The sequence below is a fragment of the Bubalus bubalis genome, chromosome 7, assembly GCF_019923935.1.
Source record: "Bubalus bubalis isolate 160015118507 breed Murrah chromosome 7, NDDB_SH_1, whole genome shotgun sequence".
NCBI classification, from domain to species: Eukaryota; Metazoa; Chordata; class Mammalia; order Artiodactyla; family Bovidae; genus Bubalus; species Bubalus bubalis.
In genome coordinates this window covers 3,223,783-3,242,905 of record NC_059163.1, presented here as the reverse complement: position 1 = coordinate 3,242,905, position 19,123 = coordinate 3,223,783, and the positions used below count along the sequence as shown (strand labels likewise).

General features: G+C 62.8%; 1 protein-coding gene and 1 long non-coding RNA gene across 2 annotated transcripts in view; both read left to right on the top strand.

Annotated features, from left to right (window-relative positions):
• The first annotated feature begins 960 nt into the window (after positions 1–960).
• HTRA3 (HtrA serine peptidase 3) overlaps positions 961–19,123 on the top strand; it is a 29,886-nt gene continuing 11,723 nt past the window's right edge. Inside the window, exons 1-3 of the mRNA XM_006075851.4 lie at positions 961–1,568; positions 14,467–14,566; positions 17,299–17,521. Of these exons, the coding sequence (XP_006075913.1) occupies positions 1,184–1,568; positions 14,467–14,566; positions 17,299–17,521 (708 nt within the window). The 5' untranslated portion in view covers positions 961–1,183. The remainder of the gene's footprint in view (positions 1,569–14,466; positions 14,567–17,298; positions 17,522–19,123) is intronic.
• LOC123334385 lies at positions 1,793–11,212 on the top strand. The gene is made up of 3 exons (XR_006552128.2): positions 1,793–10,245; positions 10,332–10,457; positions 10,815–11,212. It is a non-coding gene; the product is annotated as an uncharacterized LOC123334385 (long non-coding RNA).

Genomic DNA, 19,123 nt, shown 5'->3' with positions numbered 1-19,123 from the left:
CTCACCTCCAAAGAGGGTTCTGTCCTCTGTCTCCTTGGACCACACCCGGCTACAGCCCTCGTCACGCTGCAGGCAGCCTGGTCACCATGCTCTGGGCCCTCGGTGTAGGGCCCCGGGCCTGGAGCGTCTTTTCCGAGAACGTGTGTGGAATAATCAGGGGGATGCCCCCTGTGGGCTAACTACGTGCCACCCCCCAACACAGGGGATGCCCCCTATACCCTATACAGCACAGCCCTACGCCTTCCCCTTTCCCAGGGAGGAAACTGAGGCACAGGGCTGTCAGGTGACCCCGCCAGGGTCCCAGGGCACCGAGAGCTGGGCGGAACCAGACAGACCTTGTGCGGAGCCGGGGGAAGCAACTCCTTCGAGCTCTAAGGGCCGGGGACGGTGGGGCGGAGGCGCTTCCTGGAGGTCTGTCCCCAGCGTCTCCCCAGGAGGGGCGATGTCCACCTCGACCACCCGTGGGTCGGGGGCCAGGCCTGTGTGTCCTGAAGGCACCCAGGCCCAGGAGGCCCGGGGTGGGGGTGGGGGCGCAGGGCCTCAGGGCAGGGAGAGGAGACGGGCTGGGGAGGAGGGGCCGGGACTAACGGTCTGGCCTTGCCCATTCTATGAAGGGGGGACCCGGGGGAGTAGCTGAGGTCACTGGAAATGGGACACGAACCAGGCCGGGTCAGAGATTCCCCGGGGTGGTGCTCGCGGCCTGCACGCGGGGTGGCTCCTCCCCTGCAAGGCCCCTGACGCCCCGGGGTGGGGGCCCGCTGCATAACCATCACCCGGTTTCCCAGACCAGGCAGGCCCAGCTTTTGGCCGCGGGTGGGTCCAGGCCCCGGAAGGCCGGGCTCGGGGGTGGAGGGGGGCGGCGGTTGGGCTGGGGCGGGGCTGGCGGAGGGGCCGGGCCGCCCCCTTTCTGCGAGGGCGGGCGGCCGGCGCCTTAAAACGCGGCGGGGCCCGCCGCCCCGCAGACCGTCGGCCCGGCCGGCACGGGGCGCCTCTCCAGTCCCCCGCCGCCGCGTTCCCCGCGCCCCTGGCATGTCCCTGCGGTCCCGGCGCCCGCCTGCCTGAGCCCGAGCCGCCGGCGCAGGTGGCCGCGTTCCCTCCGTCGGCGCCCGGAGCCGCAGCCTCGGTGCGCGCCCCCTCCCCGGGCCGGTCTCCCGCACTGCCGCCCGCCGCCGGCCGGTCCGCCATGCAGGCGCGGGCGCTGCTCCTGGCCGTGCTGGCCGCCCTGGCGCTGGCCCGGGAGCCCTCGGCCGCGTCGTGCCCCGTGCGCTGCGACGTGTCGCGGTGCCCGAGCCCCCGCTGCCCCGGCGGCTACGTGCCGGATCTCTGCAACTGCTGCCTGGTGTGCGCCGCCACCGAGGGCGAGCCGTGCGGCCGCCCCGTCGACTCGCTGTGCGGGGAGAGCTTGGAGTGTGTGCGCGGGCTGTGTCGCTGCCGCTGGGCGCACGCTGTGTGTGGCACCGACGGGCACACGTACGCCAACGTGTGCGCGCTGCAGGCGGCCAGCCGCCGCGCGCTGCAGCTCTCCGGGACGCCCGTGCGCCAGCTGCAGAAGGGCGCCTGCCCATCGGGTAAGCGCTCGGCCGGGGAGGGAGCGCCAGCATCGCTGGCGGGGGTGGGAGGGATGAAGAAGCATCTCCTCGGAAACGAGGCTCAGAGCCAGGGCTGAGCGCTCCCCAGGGAACAAGTGATGATTTCTTTTAGAGATCTCTAACCAGGCTCTTGGTCTTCAGGTCGGGGAACCGAGACGGGGAGAGGTAAAGTGCTGTCCCCAAGGTCGCAGAAGTAGCCCACCGGTGGTGAGACCAGGGGCTCTCTGACCACCCCAAGGAGCCTGGTCCGCCCAGCATTTCTCCAGCCTCATTAAAATGTACCCACTTTGTGTCTCGTCTCCCCTGGTCCCCATATCCCAGCCCTGCCTGGGTGTTGGATGCAAAGCACTCTTTCCTGGCCTTCGATTCTGGATATTCAAAAGACAGCGGTTGAGCCACAAGTAGTGGGTTGTTTTTTTTTTTTTTGTACCGCATTTAAAATGCCTTTCTGGAAGGTCGTTTAGGAATGGTGAGCCAGCGTGTGGGGTCTCTGGACTGTGTGTGGGGGCTCCGTGTGGACAGGCCGTGGGGTAAGAAATCTCTCAGTCCCATCAAAGCTTAGAGCATGCGTGCATGCGTGTATAAGTCATTCAGTCGTGTCTTTGTGACCCCATGGACTGTAGCCCGCCAGGCTCCTCTGTCCATGGGATTCTCCAGGCAAGAATTCTGGAGTGGGTTGCCATGCCCTTCTCCAGGGGGTCTTCCCCACCCAGGGATGGAAGCCACATCTCTCATCTCTTGCCTTGGCAGACCAGCTCTTTACCGTTGAGCCACTGGAGAAGCCCAACCTTAGAGTAGACCCCGCTAACCTGGGGTTGGCTCCAGGTGGCTTCTTGCCACACAGGCTGAGCCTGTGAACGAAAATGCTGGAAAACCCTGCTGTGCCCATGTTCGTCTGGGGCATCTCTTGGGAAGGCAGGCTCCCACGTTGGTTCCCAGGCGCTCTGAGCACAGCACCCTGCGCTGAGTTCACAGCAACCGAAAGGAATCAGGCTCCGTGGTTGTCTTCAGCCCGCAGCTGGGGAGATGCTGACGCCCAGGATGGGCTCCTCCGTGGGGCACAGGGCCACCTGGGGGCCAGGGAGCCTGGGATGGCTGAAGGGCTAGCTCTCCTGGGAGGAGAAGGCAGTGTGAACCGCCTCATGGAGACCTCACTGTGTGTGGTGAGTCAGGTCGGGGAGAACACGCAGCCTGGAGCAGCTGGTGTGTAGGGGGATGTGTGTGTGCACGTGTGTGCACGTGTGCGCATGCACATGTGTGTGCACGCATATGCGTGTGTGCATGTGTGTGACACCCAAGGCTGGACAACTTGGCAGGGACAGGACCACGCATGTCCCATAAACGTTGTACCTTAGATTTCACCCTGTAGGCCGGGCTTCCCAAATCGGGTCTGGGATTCTGAAAACAAGTGTCCTGGGGCCCAAACATTCTAGAAAGTAAACTCCAGCCCTGCAGTGGGGAGTCACACTCAGCTTGAGTCTATCAGAGCCCCTGAGAAAGCCTGCAACAAGGTAAAAAAAAAAATGATAAAAACCCAGGGTTTCCCAAGAGAACTTCAACAAAGAGCTCCTTCCTGGGAGAATGCACGGGACCTCCCCCTGGCACGCTGGGGTTCCAGGGAGCCTGGTTTGGGAAGCATTATGTGGGATTAGCCATGATTATATGGGACAGCCTTTGAAGGGTTTTAAGAGAAGTGAGGGTGATGTGGTCAGGCTTGTGCTTGGATTGTACCTGGGAGACTGGGGACGTGGGGCCACTCAATGTCACGGGGGTGAACGTTATCATTTACTGCGTGCCCACTGCGCCCTCTGCCTTGGGGCTCAGAGCCAGCGGGCCCATCTCAGGCCATGCTGGTGGGTCAGACAGGCAGAGGGCTCAGGGTGGGCTCCCCAAAGCCAACTTCCCAAGTAGTGGATGCTCTTAGAGTCAGGCTCCAGGGCGCCAGCGGCTGGAGTGGGTTGGAGGTGGTCTAGGCATTTTGAAGCCTTTATTTTCTCTAATAACTATTAAATGTTGTATTCTTTTTTTAAATGTTCATTTACTTGGCTGCCCCGTGTCTTAGTTGAGGCCCAGGGGATCTTTAGTGTGGTTGATGAACTCTTAGTTGTAGCAAATGGGACCTAGTTCCCTGACCAGGGGTTGAACCCCGGGCCCCCCACAACGGATGCACAGAGTCTTAGCCCCTGGACCACCAGGGGCGTCATGAAACCTTTCTTCTTGGCTGATGGAGTCCTGGCTTGCGAAGCCCCTGCCCTGTTTGTCCTGCTGGCCATGGGCTGGTAACAAGGCCCCTGTGATGAGGCAGAGCCCGGCCGGGCCCTGGAGAAACGGATGGTGGGGGAGACACGGGAGGCTGAGCAGAGAACAGTAGCGTGGCGGCCACAGGCAGATGCAGAGGGCTCAGGGGCTGAGTGGGAGGCCCGCAGCTGGGGCTGGCCCTGCCCCTCCTATGAACACAGTGCTGCCCATGAGGCCCCGGTCCTCAGTTTCCTCATCTGTCAAGTGGGGTGATTGCTCCGTTTCGGTGAATTGGTGCAGACAGTAATGAGCTACAGCACGCACACACGTGCCTCTAACGAGCGGTCCCCAGACGGTCGATTACTTTGTGCATTATGATCATACTTCTGACGCCTCCCACACCCTTTCCATCACCTGGCGAGGCCTGGAGGCTCCCCAGAGGCGGAGCTCCAGTGCTGAGCGGCGGGAGGTGACCCGGGCTCTCTGGACAGATGGATAGGGAGGACGCAGGGAGCTGGGAGCCGGGCAAAGGCAGAGGGACCGGCCGCACCGGGTGGGCGCGCAGACCGCAAGCCCTGTCGTCACAGCCCCCGGGGCAGGGGGCACCCAGAGGGGCTGAGGCCATTGGAGGGCGGGGAGGGGCGGCCTCGGTGGGTGGGGTGGCCTCGGTGGGCGGGGCCACATGGGCCCAGCCTCCGATGGGCACCTTGCACAGCATGGTCCGTGCGCGGCCTGCCCTTACTCCCGGCGCCCGCCCGGGCACAGGGACCTCAGACATCCTGCTTCCCACGAGGCGGCAGGGGCAGAGTCCAGCCCCTGTGGGACTGGAGTCGGTCCTGGGCTCCGACCGGCACTGTCTCACTTGGCGAATCTGTTCCTTACTCATGCACCCGAGATGTGCTCATGGAGTCAGGGAAGGGCCAAGTGATGGGGCTGAGGTCACTCGGCTGGGAAATGACAGAGGCAGGCCTGGCCCGGCTCCGGCTGGCTCTCTTCTTCAGGCAGGGCGGTGGACCCCCGAGGTCTGGGGTCAGGATCAGGCCTGGGTCTTCAGCGCCAATAGGCTCAACCTCTATAGAGCATTCCTGGCGGCGTTACCCGCTCCCCTACCCCGGGCCTTCCCAGGGCCTGGTCAGAAATCACCGTGTGATGTCCATGTGTAGAGGCAGGTAAGGGGCTACTGTCTCCAGCATATCCCCCCTGGACGTGAGTCCTGCTGGCTCCACCCTCACTTGCCTTCGGATGCACCCAGGGTCCTGTCTCCAGCCCCCTCCTTCCCTGAGCTGGAATCCTGTGTCTCAGCTGGCCCTTACCCTCAACCGACAGGACCACCCCAGGGGAGTTTAGGTCAGAAGGCTTCGTCACGCTTTGACCCCATACTTCCCCGCATCCCTCACTCCCTGTCTGCAGGAGGGTCCTCAGCTTGACCTTGAGATGTTACCCCCAGGGTCCCTCCAGCCACGCTGGCCTCCGCAGACCTTCTCTGCCTCCCTCATTCTCCCTTCGGTCACTTCTTCACACGGCGGCCAGGGTGACCGTGATAAATCCGTGCCGCCCATCACGGGTGTTCCCCAACACCTACCCTGAGCCCCAGACCCCTGTGCTGTCTGGCCCTGCCCACCCCTCCAACACCGTCTCCTCCCTTGCTCCAGCCACACCGGTCTCCTTTCCACCTCAGGGTCTTTGCATGTGTGGTGTCCATTGCATCAAATTCCTGTTCCCTCACCTTCGTGGGACCGAGTCCTCAACTTGCCTTAGCCTAGATGAGCTGCCCTCTCTGATTGCCTGGGTAGTCCCTTGCCTCAGCCTCATGGGCGCACCGTGGGGACTCCTCTGAACCACCTCTCATTTCTTCTCTGACTCAATGACTTATTTTCAACTTCACCAGGCTCTGAGCCTCACAGGGCGGACGTCTGGTCTGTTTGTTCTCTGCAGGCCTGGTCCAGCAGCTGAGCTCAGTTGGTGCCGTTGGAATGAAAGGCCAGCCCACGTGGTGTGTGTCCCTCCTCGCATACCCCCAGTGATGGTGGGCTCACTACCTACCCAGGGAGCTTTTGCCCCTTCCCATGTCTGTGCGAGGCAGATGCTACATGTTGGGGATGAGTATCCGTCAGGGGGAGAGTAAAGGCCAGAGAGCTGCGTATGCATGGAGCAGAGGGATCCCTTTTCGCAGCCTCTGCCCACAGCTGCAGACCAGGAGGCCTGCGAGTATGCAGTTAAGTCGGAATTTCGAGCCCCTGGGCAGTTCATTCATTCTCAGTCGCTTCGGCCGTCGTCGGACTCTGTCCCTGGGATTTTCCCAGCAAGAATCCTGGAGGGCAATTCACAATGTGGCATTTAATCATCGGCTTTTATTGTTCAGCCCCAGAGCAGGTGCCCGTGGAGACTCTGGGCTCTGTTTATTTAAGAGCTTTGTTGACTTTCGGGGTTTAATCCCCTTAGCAGCTTCCCGGGCCCCGCACTCAGGACTCACCCGGGCCCCCACCTCTCACCTTAGTGGCTTCCCGGGCCCTGCACTCAGGACTCACCAGGGCCCCCTCCTCTCCCCTCCCCCCGCCCGCACCAGGGGCTGAGTTGCAGCCTCTGGCAGCTCCTGAGGACCCATGAGGAGCCAGGGGTCCGGCCAAGAGGAGCTTAGGGCCTGGACTGCTGTGCCGCCATCCTTTCCCGGCCAGGGCTTAGCCTGGACAGCACCCTCACCCTGCCGCCTCGCGCTCCCTAAAGCTGGTCTGGAGGTGCGCTGGGATCCCACAGCACCCCGTCCGGTCCTGCCTTCCCCAGGCCTGTCCCCTTCCCATGCACCTCCACACGGGACCCCCCACTTGCCTTTGGGGACCAAGCAGGACTTCCCATGCAGCCCACTGGCTCAGTACATCCTGGGCTGTGCTTCATGTCCACCTCCACCACCACCACCACCAGCCAAGTCCCTGTGAAATCCCTGATCATCTGTGCCATGAGGGACAGAGGACAAATGGGTGGAACTCGGGGGAGGGAGAACACATCTCTGGGTTGGGGAGAGGGAGCAGTCAGGGAGAGCTTCCTGGAGGAGGTGGCATCTAAACAGCCATGGAGATGCCCGATGCAAACAGAGCCTGTGCAGGAGGATAGCAGGAAATGCTAAGCATAGGTGGGAGGAGCTGTGAGGGTGACCCGTCTTCAGGAAATGAGAGACCCCTGAAGCTTATGGGTAACAGGTGTGCAGAGCGGGGTGCCGGGGCCCAGCTCGTGGGAGTCTGGTGCCTGAGTGGGTCTTTGCTCGGCTGGCAGGCGAGGGAGACAGGCCCCAGAGGCTCTGGAACCTCATGACGGGGCAGGGGCAGGGCGGGCAGGCAGCCGGGCCTGTCCTGAAAGAGCAGGTTTGGAGAGCTCTGCTTAGGTTCTGGCGTGGGTTCTGGCGCGGAGGGTGTCCAGTGCGGGATGGGCTTTCACGGCAGGAGCCTGGCTGGCGAGCGGCCCTGGCCCTGGGTTGGTGCTGTGTCACTGTGTTTGCGTCACTGAGAGGGGGCGGCTGAGGTTTGGGGCAGGGCCGCAGGCTCATCGCCCCTCCAGACTGTGGGGGCCCCCTCCATGACCTGCGGGGCCCGTGGAGCCCCACCCCCACCCTGTCCAAATCCAGGTCTGAGCTTGTCTTCAAGTCCACATCCCAAGGGGACCTGATGGAGACCACCCAGCCACTTGGGGAGTGAACTGCCCCGAGTCCGTCACGCCGCGAGCGTTGTACCAGGGGAGCCGGAACCCAGGTGTGCCGGGCTCAAACCCCTGACGGCGTCCACCTGGCCCGACACGTGCCCCTTGGCTGCCAAAAGCCTGGGAGAAATGAGGCCAAGCACAGAAGCCTCCTTGCAGGCCTGGGGTTCATACAAACCAAGTGTGGAGCGGTGGGCCACTGGCTGAGTCCCGCCAGAAGCACTGAAAGCCACCTCCTCCTGGGCTGCTCTAATGGAGAGAAGCCAGCAGGCTTTACCAGGGTCAAGGGTGAGACCTTGTGCTGCAGGCTAAACACCCGTCATGTCTGGGTTTGTCATGGCCTTTCTAAGAAAAGACCCCAGCAAGGTACAGTGGCCTGCCCGAGGTCAGCAGGTGGGAAGAGACAGCTCTGCCCTGAGACTGGTCCTTCTGACCATCCCTGGACACCGGGCAGGCCTCCAGCACCTTGAGGAAGTGGCCTCCCAGCTTTGATAAAGGTGTTGAATAGTTGGAGAAAGAATGAAAGCACAGACTCCTTGTCCTAGAGTAGCACAGACTCCTTGTCCTAGAGTAGCACAGACATGGCCAGGACATGTGGGGTGTGTGCCTCCCAAACAGAAGGCCAGGTCTGCTGCAGAGGGGAGCAGGGGGCCCCTGCGGTTGTGCCACGCACAACCTGCCCGACTATGCTTTAGCCCTCTTGCAAAGCCAGGACTGAGACCCAGTTCTGTTCGAGTTCCACCACTTCCCGAGGTGAGGCCCTGCAAGTCTAGGCTCTCCACACCTCAGCTTCCCCATCTGTGAAGGGGGGACAACAGACCCTCCTCCCTGGATCACTGACAGTCGATGAGATAATTCACCCCTGTGTAAGGGTTAACAGGCGTTCGTGGGAACAAACCTAAGCGTTGTCAAGTGGACGCTTCTGACGTGAATGGAGTTTATGAGGGAGGCAGGGCCACTGAGGATGGGAAGGAGCCAGAAGGCAGCGTTGGCAGAAAGGCTGCCATGTGCCAGGCCTTGCCCACAGGGGTTCCACTGGCCTCATTTAGCCCCCATGTCACAGCTGAGGACCCTGAGCCCAGAGGAGTCAACTGATGGGCCAGTAGGCGGGGAGGGTTTCCTGTAAGAGGAAGACCAGGGGGTTGACCCCATCTTAGCTTGCGGGCGGCCTGGAGTCCTGCCTGGCCTGTGGGGCCCCTTCATAAAGTACAAACAGGCTGGTGGCAGAGCCCTCTGCTCCGTGGCGTTGGCTGCAGCCGCAGTGGGATTCACAGCTGGAGGAGCTGGGCTGGCCCCGAGCTGAGGACCGGCCATGCCAGGCTCTCCGGGAGCAGGACAGCCCGCCACCCTGGACAAGGACCAACAAGGAGAAAGAGACGTGTCAGGGGTCGGGGGACCTTGCTGCCAGCTTTGCTGGGTGCTCTGACCTCTCTGAGCCTTTTTCCTCACCTGTACAATCGTGACGATCCCTGCCCTGCAGAATGGCTGTGAAAATTCCCTGAAGCCTAAGTGCCTGAAGCCTGGGCTGGCGTGGCCTGTGGAGTGGAGGTCTGGCTGCAGCCCTCAGCCCTGTGTTCCAGGGATGGGAGCCTGGGGGTCGCAGACAGTAGGGGTCCCCCCTCCCCACCACCCCACCCCGGGAGCTGCAGCAGGATCTGAAGTCACCGTCTTTGGCTGCGGGGAGACAGTTCACTCCGGGACAGGCATGTTTTCAAGAAAAAGAAAAACACAGGCAGGGAGCCATCCTGGGAACTAATTAGATCCGGAAGGCGGCCCCTGGGGCTGCAAAGCGGCCCCTTGTGGGTGGTGGGTGGGGCCTGGGGGTGTGGGCGAGAGGCCGAGGAGGGGCCCCTGGGACCATGCACCCACTCTCAGGGCCCCTGTTCCCCATGGCTCTCTGCTCACCGCCGTGGGTCAGGGGCGCCCAGGCCACGGGGACATTCTTGGAGGACAGGTCTGGGAGAGGGGTCACACAGGGCCTTGGGCCCCAGATGAGAGCGCTTGGTCCCTGAGCCCACTGAGTCAGGCAGGGCGGGCTCCCCAGGGGCAGTGTGTTGGCCTGGGCCTAGGGGTCTGCAGGAGAAGGACTGACTACAAAGGTTCGGGGGATACTTCAGAGCGTGCGTGCTTGGGGAACCACAGCTGAGGCCACCGGGAGGTGGGCACAGCACTAGCGAGGCTGAGGACTAAATGGGACACCTTGGTCCCCGAGCCCTGGTGAGAGGTTGCCATCTGGCCGCATTGTGGACGGATGGGCCCAGCCTGGGACCTTGTGGGCACCTGCTGATGATCCCTCCATCCTCAGTTCCTAGCTGACTGCTGGGTGATGACGGGGGTAGCAGGGGAGTCTTCTGATTGCAGGAGGCAATAGAAGAATGGGCAGTGACCTCTGAGTTAGAGGGAAAAAAACCGAGTCTCAGTCCTGGCTCTGCCCGCTGTGTGCTGGACAGGTAAGGTGTACAGTCGGGCAGGTTGCGCACTGCACAACTCCAAGGGCAGCCTTCACACAGGGATCTCTGTTAACAATGGCCCCTGGGTGTGCAGTGCCCAACCTGTGTGACCAGTGGCCCTGGGAGGGGTGTCTGGGCCAGTCTGTCTGCCTTCCTGGGCTGGGACTTCCCCACCCATTCCCCTGGCCATCGTGAGCATCGAGTCAGCACACAGTAGATCCTCTTCCAGGGTCCGCCACTGTCAGCCCTCCTGGAAGCCCTGCCCCACAGAGACGCAGGAGGTGAGCCCCGGGCACACTTGGCTCTTTCCCGTCCCCGGGAGGTGCCACTGGACACCTGGCCTTGACTGCTTTGCTGTGTTGTCAAGTTCTTCCTGACCAGGACTTCCAAGGCCTGCAGACTCCAGCTCATTTTTGAAAACACACACACGATGCTAACAGCTGAATCTGGTCAAGACTGACTGTTGACTTCAGAACTTTGGCTCCAGGACAGGGTGAGGCTGGGGTGGGGGTTGTCAAAAACCCCCCAAATAAACAGAGTCCGCCTCCCAGCCGTGGGGCCCGAGGTTTTCATGTTGAACGCAGCGGTGGGAACCGCGTCTCTCGTTTCCCACTGATTCATGGGATGATTCATCCGTGTGTGGGGAGGCAGCCCAGGAAGCCCGCCCTGCCCCGCCTCCCACCCCATCCCCACCACCCACCTCGCCCGCTTAAAGGGACAGGACCTGGTTGGGGGTGGTGCTGTGAACCAGCCGGCTGACCCAGGAGCTCTGCAGGGTCCCAGGGTCAGGGAGGGCAGAGGTTCTGTAGGCACCAGGCCTGTGTCCACCCTCAACCGTCTTTACCTCCAGCCTGTTCCTGGCACACGGCTCCCACGGCGAGACCTGCTTAGGAGGCTGAACAACCTTTGTGGTGGTGTTTGCCGACCTGCTGTGTGCTGCTGGGTCAGTTGGGGTCTGGCAGAGCATCCCTGCCCTCCATCCTTCCCACCCTCCCCCTCTCAGGGGCCGCCTTGGGGGTCGCCTCTGCTGGTGACAGCTGGGCTGTGGGGCATCCCGACAGGGCTGCTGTGTCCCAAAGGAGCTGGTGCACGGGTGGGAGGTGAGCCCTGCCCGCCTTCTCCCTGGGGTTCCTGCAGCCTCCAGGGCCCTGCAGCCTGCCCGCGGGGGTGCTGGGAACAGTGCAGTCTCTCGCTTTCACACCCTCCAGCCCAGCTCACACACACACACACACGCGCGCACACACAAACGTGCACACACACGCGCACACACACGTGCACACGCACACACGTGCGCACGTGCACACACACACACACACACCCCGCCCCGACCAGGCCTCTCTCTCTCCCGTCTGTTTTATCTGTGTCTAACTTGCCTGGGGGAGAACCTTCAGAAAAATCCACAAACCAAAACAAAGTCCCCATCGCTCTGCCTCTGCCCTGGATGCCACCATGAGATCTTGTGATGTGTTTTCCTGCCAGCCTGTAACCTGTGAGTGTTTTACAGGGGGTTTTTGTTTTCAAATCATTACATGAAATTGAGTGTGGCCGATTTTAACTCATCTCTGGAAAGGCTGCCGGAGAAGGCAATGGCACCCCACTCCAGTACTCTTGCCTGGAAAATCCCATGGATGGAGGAGCCTGGTAGGCTGCAGTCCTTGGGGTCGTTAAGAGTCGGATACGACTGAGCAACTTCACTTTCACTTTTCACTTTCATGCATTGGAGAAGGAAATGGCAACCCACTCCAGTGTTCTTGCCTGGAGAATCCCAGGGATGGGGGAGCCTGGTGGGCTGCCGTCTGTGGGGTCGCACAGAGTCGCACACGACTGAAATGACTTAGCAGCAGCAGCAGGAAAGGCTGCATTGGAAAGAAGAGCATCTGGGGGGGACAGTCCATGTGAGGTCCGGATCTGTGGGCGGCCGGGTCAGCGCCTCAGCGGCTTGGGCAGCTCGGGGCGTTCTCTGCCAGACAGCTGGACCTGGGCAGGGTCAGCCGGTGGGGAGCAGACGTGCCTAAAGCTCTGGAATCCCAAAGATGGGGGATGGAGTCAGAGTCCCTGAGGTCGGGGACGGGGTCCCTGAGGTCAGGATAGAGTCCTTGAGGTCGGGGACGGGGTCCCTGAGGCCGGGGACGGGGTCGCATGGTGGCACAGCCTCTTCTGGCTCGATGTTCTCACCCCTTCCCTGCTTTGTTCACACTGGGCCAAGTTTGCAGTCGGCCAGACCCACCGGTAGCTGCCCTCAAGCTTTGTCTTTGCACCTCTGCTCCCCCCACCCAGTGCGCCCTTCCAGGCACTGGACTCCTCAGCGTGCCCCGGGCCTGCCTCGGTCCCATCCCTGGTCACACGGTGCTGGACTGGCCAGTCACTGGCCCGTTCCCAGCACAGGCCGTGCGCCCAGAAGGTGCTCGGCACCCCTGTGAGAGTGAGCGCGGTGGACCGGGCCTTATGCCGGGAGCCCCAAGGAGGATCTGGGAGAAAACTGCCGGGGGGCTGCCTGGAGGAGGCAGGGCTTGAGCTGCGCCTGGGACAGGCCGGAGCATCGAGGTGGGGAGGGCTCGGGAGAGGTGCGGGTGGGAGGAGGCACAGACAGCAGGTGATGGAGCAGGGGGCAGGCGGCCCACCGGGAGGGCGACACCTGGCATTGCCCACTCCAGTGCAGAGCAGAGGTGGGCACAAGCCTAGGCTAAAGAATATCCATGCCTAGTGCCAAGCCCTCCCCTGCCTGGGTCGTCTGGGAACCTTAGGGACATGGGGACTGCCTGGTAGGGGAGAACCTTGTGAGACCGCAGAACCTGAAGTGGCCCCTCCGCCTTGAAGGCAGACATGAATGCAGGTTCCCAGTGCCCTTGGACGGGGCCGCAGAGCTAGGCTTAGCCCCCACGGGCTAGCTGGCCAGTAGCTTCTCCTCCAGAATTTCAGGGACCATTAGCAATCCATACGGAAATAAGCGTGCTGGGCACCTGCGTGTGCTGGGGGCCGCAGAGCCCTGGCCTGGGGTGGGCCCCAGGTCCGTGATCATGACCTCTGAACCTGAGACACCACCCCTCCACCGGGCTCTGCCTCTGCAGGGGGCAGGCCCCTGGTGCCCACAGTTTGATCATCAAGGAGCCGAGAGTGGGGCACATCCTAGCTAGGCTCTGGCCACCCTGGACAGGCGGCCTTTGATTCAGGCTGACCGCGGGAGGCTGGGCCCTGAACAGTCAGTGACCACGGGCTGATTGAGAGGCAGACACCACAGGATCAGTGGGGTGGGCCCTCCTCGCCTCCCCTGACCACAGAGCCCAAGGCAAGCTCTCTTCTGGGCCCCGAGTCCCAGTCAGGCTTTAAACACAGTCAGGGCCTTGAGTTGGGGGTCCGGCGGGGACGGGGTCCCTAAGGACAGGGAGACCTGTGGCCCCATCCAGAGCCTGGCTCTCCTCCAACGGAGTTTCCGTTTTTCTGCCTTTGGGACGGAACCAATGACCCCTGCCCTGGCCGCCCCCTGGACAGCAGGGGAGATGAGTCCGGCTGTGAGTGGGGACCTCACTTGTCCACAGAGGCTTCCGAGGCCCCAACTGTGGGCCTGCACTCCTTCCCGTCCCTTTGGACAGTTGGGAAAAACCAGATTTTCTCTAGATCCTGGTGCCGGTCACTTCCCAGAGACCCTCAGCTGCAGAGCTGGGCTTTATGGGCTGAGCCCTCGTTGCTCAGCACCTTCAGGGAGCCTTAAGGTTTGCAAGTCACGGCCTGTTCCCACAGGTCTCTGAGGCAGGCAGGGGTGGAGAGGCCCAGAGACTAAGCGATTTACCTAAAGCCACACAGCTGGAGCCCAGCCCGGCGCTCCTTTCAGGCCCTGGGAGCCTCTTACAAGCAGTGCTGAGCAGCACGGGCTCCAGATAATCCTGCTGTCTAGTAGGGGACCTGGGAGACCCCAGCACATACACCCACAGGGAGACCAAAGGGGGAGTGGGTCTTGTGCCACCCCCACGCCTCAGGCCTGTGGTCCCGGCAGGCGGCTGCTGACGGCGGCAGAAATCTGAGCCGGTGAAGGCTCCAGGGAAGATCGCGAGCTGCCTGGCAAGCCGTCCTGGGGCCAGGCCAAGCTCGACACACACGGAGGGGCCCTGGCAACTCAGATGGCAGCAGCCCGACGTGGCCCAGGAGGGGGCCGCCCCACGGCCGGGGGTTTGGCCGTGACCTTGTCCAGCCACCGCACGGGCCCAGGGCCTGCAGGGACAGGCCAGAGCTTCAAGCTGGGGTGGGGCTGGTTTCCTCACGCCAGCACACTGCTGTCTAGGACAGAAAGGGCAAGGGCCCTTGGCAGCTGGCCCAGATAGATCCAGCCCGAACTTTGTGTGAGTGCTGTGTGGCCCAGGGTGAGTGTCCTGGCCTCTCTGAGCCTCCCGGCCGCCCTGGCGATATAAGGTGGGGGAAGCCCGGCGTCCGCCAGCCTTGGGACAAGCGAGCCCTGTGCCTGGAGGTCTGGGCCTCACTAACGCACCTGGTTCTTCCTGCCAGCGCAGGTCTCCACCAGCTGACCAGCCCGCGGTACAAGTTCAACTTCATTGCCGACGTGGTGGAGAAGATTGCGCCGGCTGTGGTCCACATAGAGCTCTTCCTGAGGTGCGTGGAGCCCCTCCTGGCCGCTACCCCACCATCTGCTGGGCCCAGACCAGACTCGATCCTAGCACTGCGGGGAGCGGGGGCAGTAGAGACCAGAGCGGCTGTGGCATCCCGGGGACCCTGCTCAGACTGCCTGGCCGCTGCTGCCCGGGGAGGGCGCCCGTCCCTGACCCGGATCTCGTGGCCTAAGGAGACAGAAAGCAGCTCGCACTTGACCCAGCTGCAGGGGCTGCTGCAGGGCCACAGGGGCTGTCTGAGCTGATACCACCCTGCAAACCCCTGTCTCCCGTGGAATCCTGGGGTCTCTTCCCAAATCGACTTCGACACTGCAGCTCTGTCTTAACCTCACGGCCGCTGTGTGTGGAGGGGGCCGGCAGGGACCCAGACAGGACACACAGGGTCAGACCCCCCCCACCACTTCCATCCTGTTGGGGTCGGAGGGAGCCAGCTCCTTGCGTGCCACGCTGCCCGAGGGGACCATCACCAAGACCTCGGCCACAACCCCAGGGCCTCACTTGACTTGACTTCACAGAGGTTTCCTCAAGCGGTGGGGGCTGCCAGCGTCATCAAGCCCCCGCAAGGCACAGGGGACGAGGCAGCCCGCCCCCCACCCCACCCCAGGCAGGGGGCCGGGAGTGGGCAGAATCGCTCCCACGCTGACTCCTGGCCCCAGCATGGGACTTGGCCCCTACCCACTGGCTGTGGAGCTTGACCAGTGGGAGCCCCTGTCTCCCGGCGTCCCGCTCCCGACCTCTGGAGGCCTGGAGCGAGCTCAGCATGGTCCTTGGAACCCGCTCTGTGCCTGTCACCGCACAGGCTGCCCTTTCTGCCCTTCTGAGCTTCTCCCATCGCCCCAGTCTGGTGCCGCCTCCCAGAGGAGACGGCCAGGCCCAGCCGCCGGCCCCTCAGTGCTGACCGACAGGGCGTGCACCGCACTCTGAGGCCCTCCCACAGGTTGGGAAGGCAGGCTCCCATGTCCCCATTTTCTGGATGTGGAAACAGAGGCCCAGGCCGCTGCCCCAGGCTCAGGGCTTCCCCCCGGGTCTCTGGCATTTTAGAGCCAAGCCCATCCCCCTGCAACACGCTGACCCCTCACTGCCTTTTCCAAGGGCCCCAGACCCTGAAATGTGTCTTTAAGGAAACGGCAGCCCAACGTGTGAATGGCCCGTCCTTGGCCTTGCAGGTGGCTTGTTGGGGGGGGCAGCGTCCTTCCAGACACCAGCCCCTGAACCAGCTAGTTGCTGACCACAGCGGGAGGCAGCAACACTGGGTCCAGCCTTCCCTGGAGGCGGACGTCCCGGGGTGGGGGTGGGGTGAGGCCGAGGTGGGCGCCATCCCAGACATGGGCAGCGTGGTCCTCCAGCACAGGCACCTCCGGCTGTGACCCCGGAGTGTGCGGGGGGAGGCCCTGGACTGCCTGGGGCTCTTCCTCAGACCCGAGGCGAGTCCTGCACCCAGCAGGCCCCGCAGGGCTCGGGTGCGGCCACTGCTCAGGGAACCGCATGGAACCGGGGGCAGGCAGGAGCTGGTCTCAGGCCTGAGCAGACAGATGCTCTGGTCATCGCATGGAGGGGCTGAGTGGCCAGGCTGCCCAGGTCAAAACCTGGCTCTGCCCTTCCCCTGACTGACCCGGGCGGCTGGTTCATGTCCCCGGGCCTGGGTCCCCACCTGTGAACTGATTGCGGGCAGGAGGCTGACCCCTCTGAGCCTCAGTCTCCTCATCCAGGAAATGGGCTGACGCCACCTCCACTGACCCGGGCGGCTTCAGGCCTTGTTTCCCCACCTGTGACCTGGGGGACCTCTCTCTCCTCTAGGGCGGCCGTGAGCACGGTGGGACTCGGTCCCTGGCTCCGTGGGCGCTCTTGGTGACCTTGGTTGTCCCTGACCTGCTGGGGAGGTGGCGTTTCTGCGCTTCCCAGAGATCTGCTCCACTCTTCCTCCCCGCCCTTCCCCATCCCCGCCCCCTCACGCACACACACACACACACACACACACGGAGTTAGACCCTTTATGGCTGGTGTCTGTCCAGCAGCCTCGGGCATGCTTGACCTGCCCCGTCCAGGCCCTGCACTGTGGCCCCAGAGACAGAGGCGACCCTCCCCAGGGAAGGCCCTGAGCCTTCCCAGGACTTCAGGGCAGGCAGCCAAGGCACCGGAGGGAGGTGGGAGCATGGGCCCCTCAGTGTTTATGACCCTGTCTCTGTGCAGCTGGAGATCTGGGATGCTGACGTTCCCCGGGGACCTGCTGAGTCCCGTGGAGCTGTGTGCACATCCTCCTGTCTTCCCTATGGCGTGTTGACCGACTGCCTGCAGACGGGCACCCTGCTCGCTGGAGCAGGTGGTATCGGCCCATTTCCCAGAGTGGGAGACTGAGGCCCAGAGGGGTCAGCCTCCTGGCTGTCCACAGTCAGGCAGGTGTAAGTGGGGACCGGACTCAAGGTTACAATCCTGGTCTGTCTGGCTCCAGGGCAGGAAGTGCCTGCTGCGTCGTCACAGTGCTGACATTCGCAGGCCTCGCGTCTCGTCCTCGCAAATGGCAAGTCACAGGCCATCGTCCCCCTCTGTGGCTGTGAAATGGGTCCAGACTTAACAACTGGCCAAGGCCACAGCCAGGAGGTGGCAGAGCCAGGATTCAATCCTAAGGCCTGATGGATGCTCGTCTCCCCCAGACCCTGGCTGTGGCTGCCCCCACCCGCAGTCCTGACCCAGCCCACCCACCTGCCTCCCCCACAGACACCCTCTGTTTGGCCGCAACGTGCCCCTGTCCAGCGGCTCAGGCTTCATCATGTCGGAGGCGGGCCTGATCGTCACCAACGCGCACGTGGTGTCCAGCACCAACACCGTCTCGGGCCGGCAGCAGCTCAAAGTGCAGCTGCAGAATGGGGACACCTACGAGGCCACCATCAAGGACATCGACAAGAAGTCGGACATCGCCACCATCAAGATCCACCCCAAGGTGAGTGGGTGGGGGGTGGGGAGCCCTTCCTGGACCCTGGGGCTCAGAGACCTTCAGCGCCACTTTCCCGTCAGACAGTCAGAGGAACCGAGGCCCCTGGGGACTGGCAACGTGTCCTAGTCTTGGGTCTAGTGAGACTAGAACCCCGATATCTGGACACCGCCCTGCAGGGCCCTAAGTGGCCCGGCTGCCGTCCAGGAAATGTGCGGCTCCCACACGGAGGGTGCAGGATCTCCAGGGCCAGGGACCCTTCCATTGTCCCTCCTGGGCCTATTCCTGGAGATGCCACTGTCCCCCTGGGGGTCACAGAAGGGGTGACTCCCTCCTGCATGTTTCTTGCTGTTCAGCTTTGTGGTCCTGGCTCCGTGGGGCGCTGTGGGCTCACCTGGGGTGACCTGTGCCCTGCCCACGCCATGCAGTCCATGCGGATGGGTGGGGGTTGGGGGCGGGCCCATGTGGGCTGGTGAGTCCAGCTTGGTTGAGCTTGCACCCAGCTTCTGCTCTTTCTGAATAAAAGTTGCCAGGACTTGAGATGATCAATGTCTTGCAAGGAGGCCTCCTCTCACCTGGTCACGCGAGAGGGAGTTCAGTGACTCCGTGAAATTATCCTAAGGGAGACCCTTGCCCGCTTTCGGAGCCCTGTCACGGTCGTCCCTGAGCCCGGGGCACCACCTCTATGTTGGAGACGGGGAACCTAGGGGTGACGGGAGGGCCGTACTCAAGGTCAGAGGTTGGCAGACTTTTTCCGTGAAGTGCGGACAGTGAACGATGTAGGCTTCACAGGCCCTGTGGTCTCTGTCGCAACCTCTCCACTCTGAACCGTCCTGGGAAGGCAGCCACAGGCCAGACAGATGGCTGGGCTGCGGTCCAGGGAAAGATGTGTTTACAGAAGAGGCTGCTGGATTTGGCCAAGGGCCATAGTATGCGCCCCCTGCCCGAGGACCCCCGCGGGGAGAGGCAGAGCCCTTTGGAGCCCTGGGTGGGTGGCCGCTTGGTCTCTCCCCTTCCAGGCACTGGAATCTCCCCCTGGGGAGTGGAGGGGTGCATTCTAGCAGCCGCCAAAGAAAAGCCACTGGCAGGGTCAGTAAGACCAGATGCCCTGGTGCTCAGATGCTCCCAGTGCCTGCAGGGGTTCTCCTGACCGCAGGTCTGACTTCCAGCCCCCAGCCCTGCGTTAAACTGGGCTTTGGGGAAAGCTGTTGACCTGCGTTGTCCCCTCTGGGTCCTCGTCCCAGATGCCACTCCCTGGGTCCTCACCTGGGACCCCGTGTGCCTCTTGCTGAGGCTTCACTGCCCAGCAGCACAGAACGTGGCACGTTGAGGCTCCATGCCTCCCACGTGGGCACAGCTGCTCAGCGCCTCCTTAACCTCACTTCTGTGTACAGCATTTTTCCTGCTTTATCAAGAGCTGCTGTGAAAAACAGAAAACTTCTTACTTGACTTGGAGGCAGACAGTACGTAGGGGACGCTCCTGACACGGGAGGAGAGGCCGGACGGATGGAGCCCATGGTCCTGAGGGTCTGTGGCTCAGAGTCCTGGCCTCTGACCTCCAGAGTCAGCAGAGGCCCCTGGGATCTGGGCGCGGCTGTGCCTCCAGGCTGT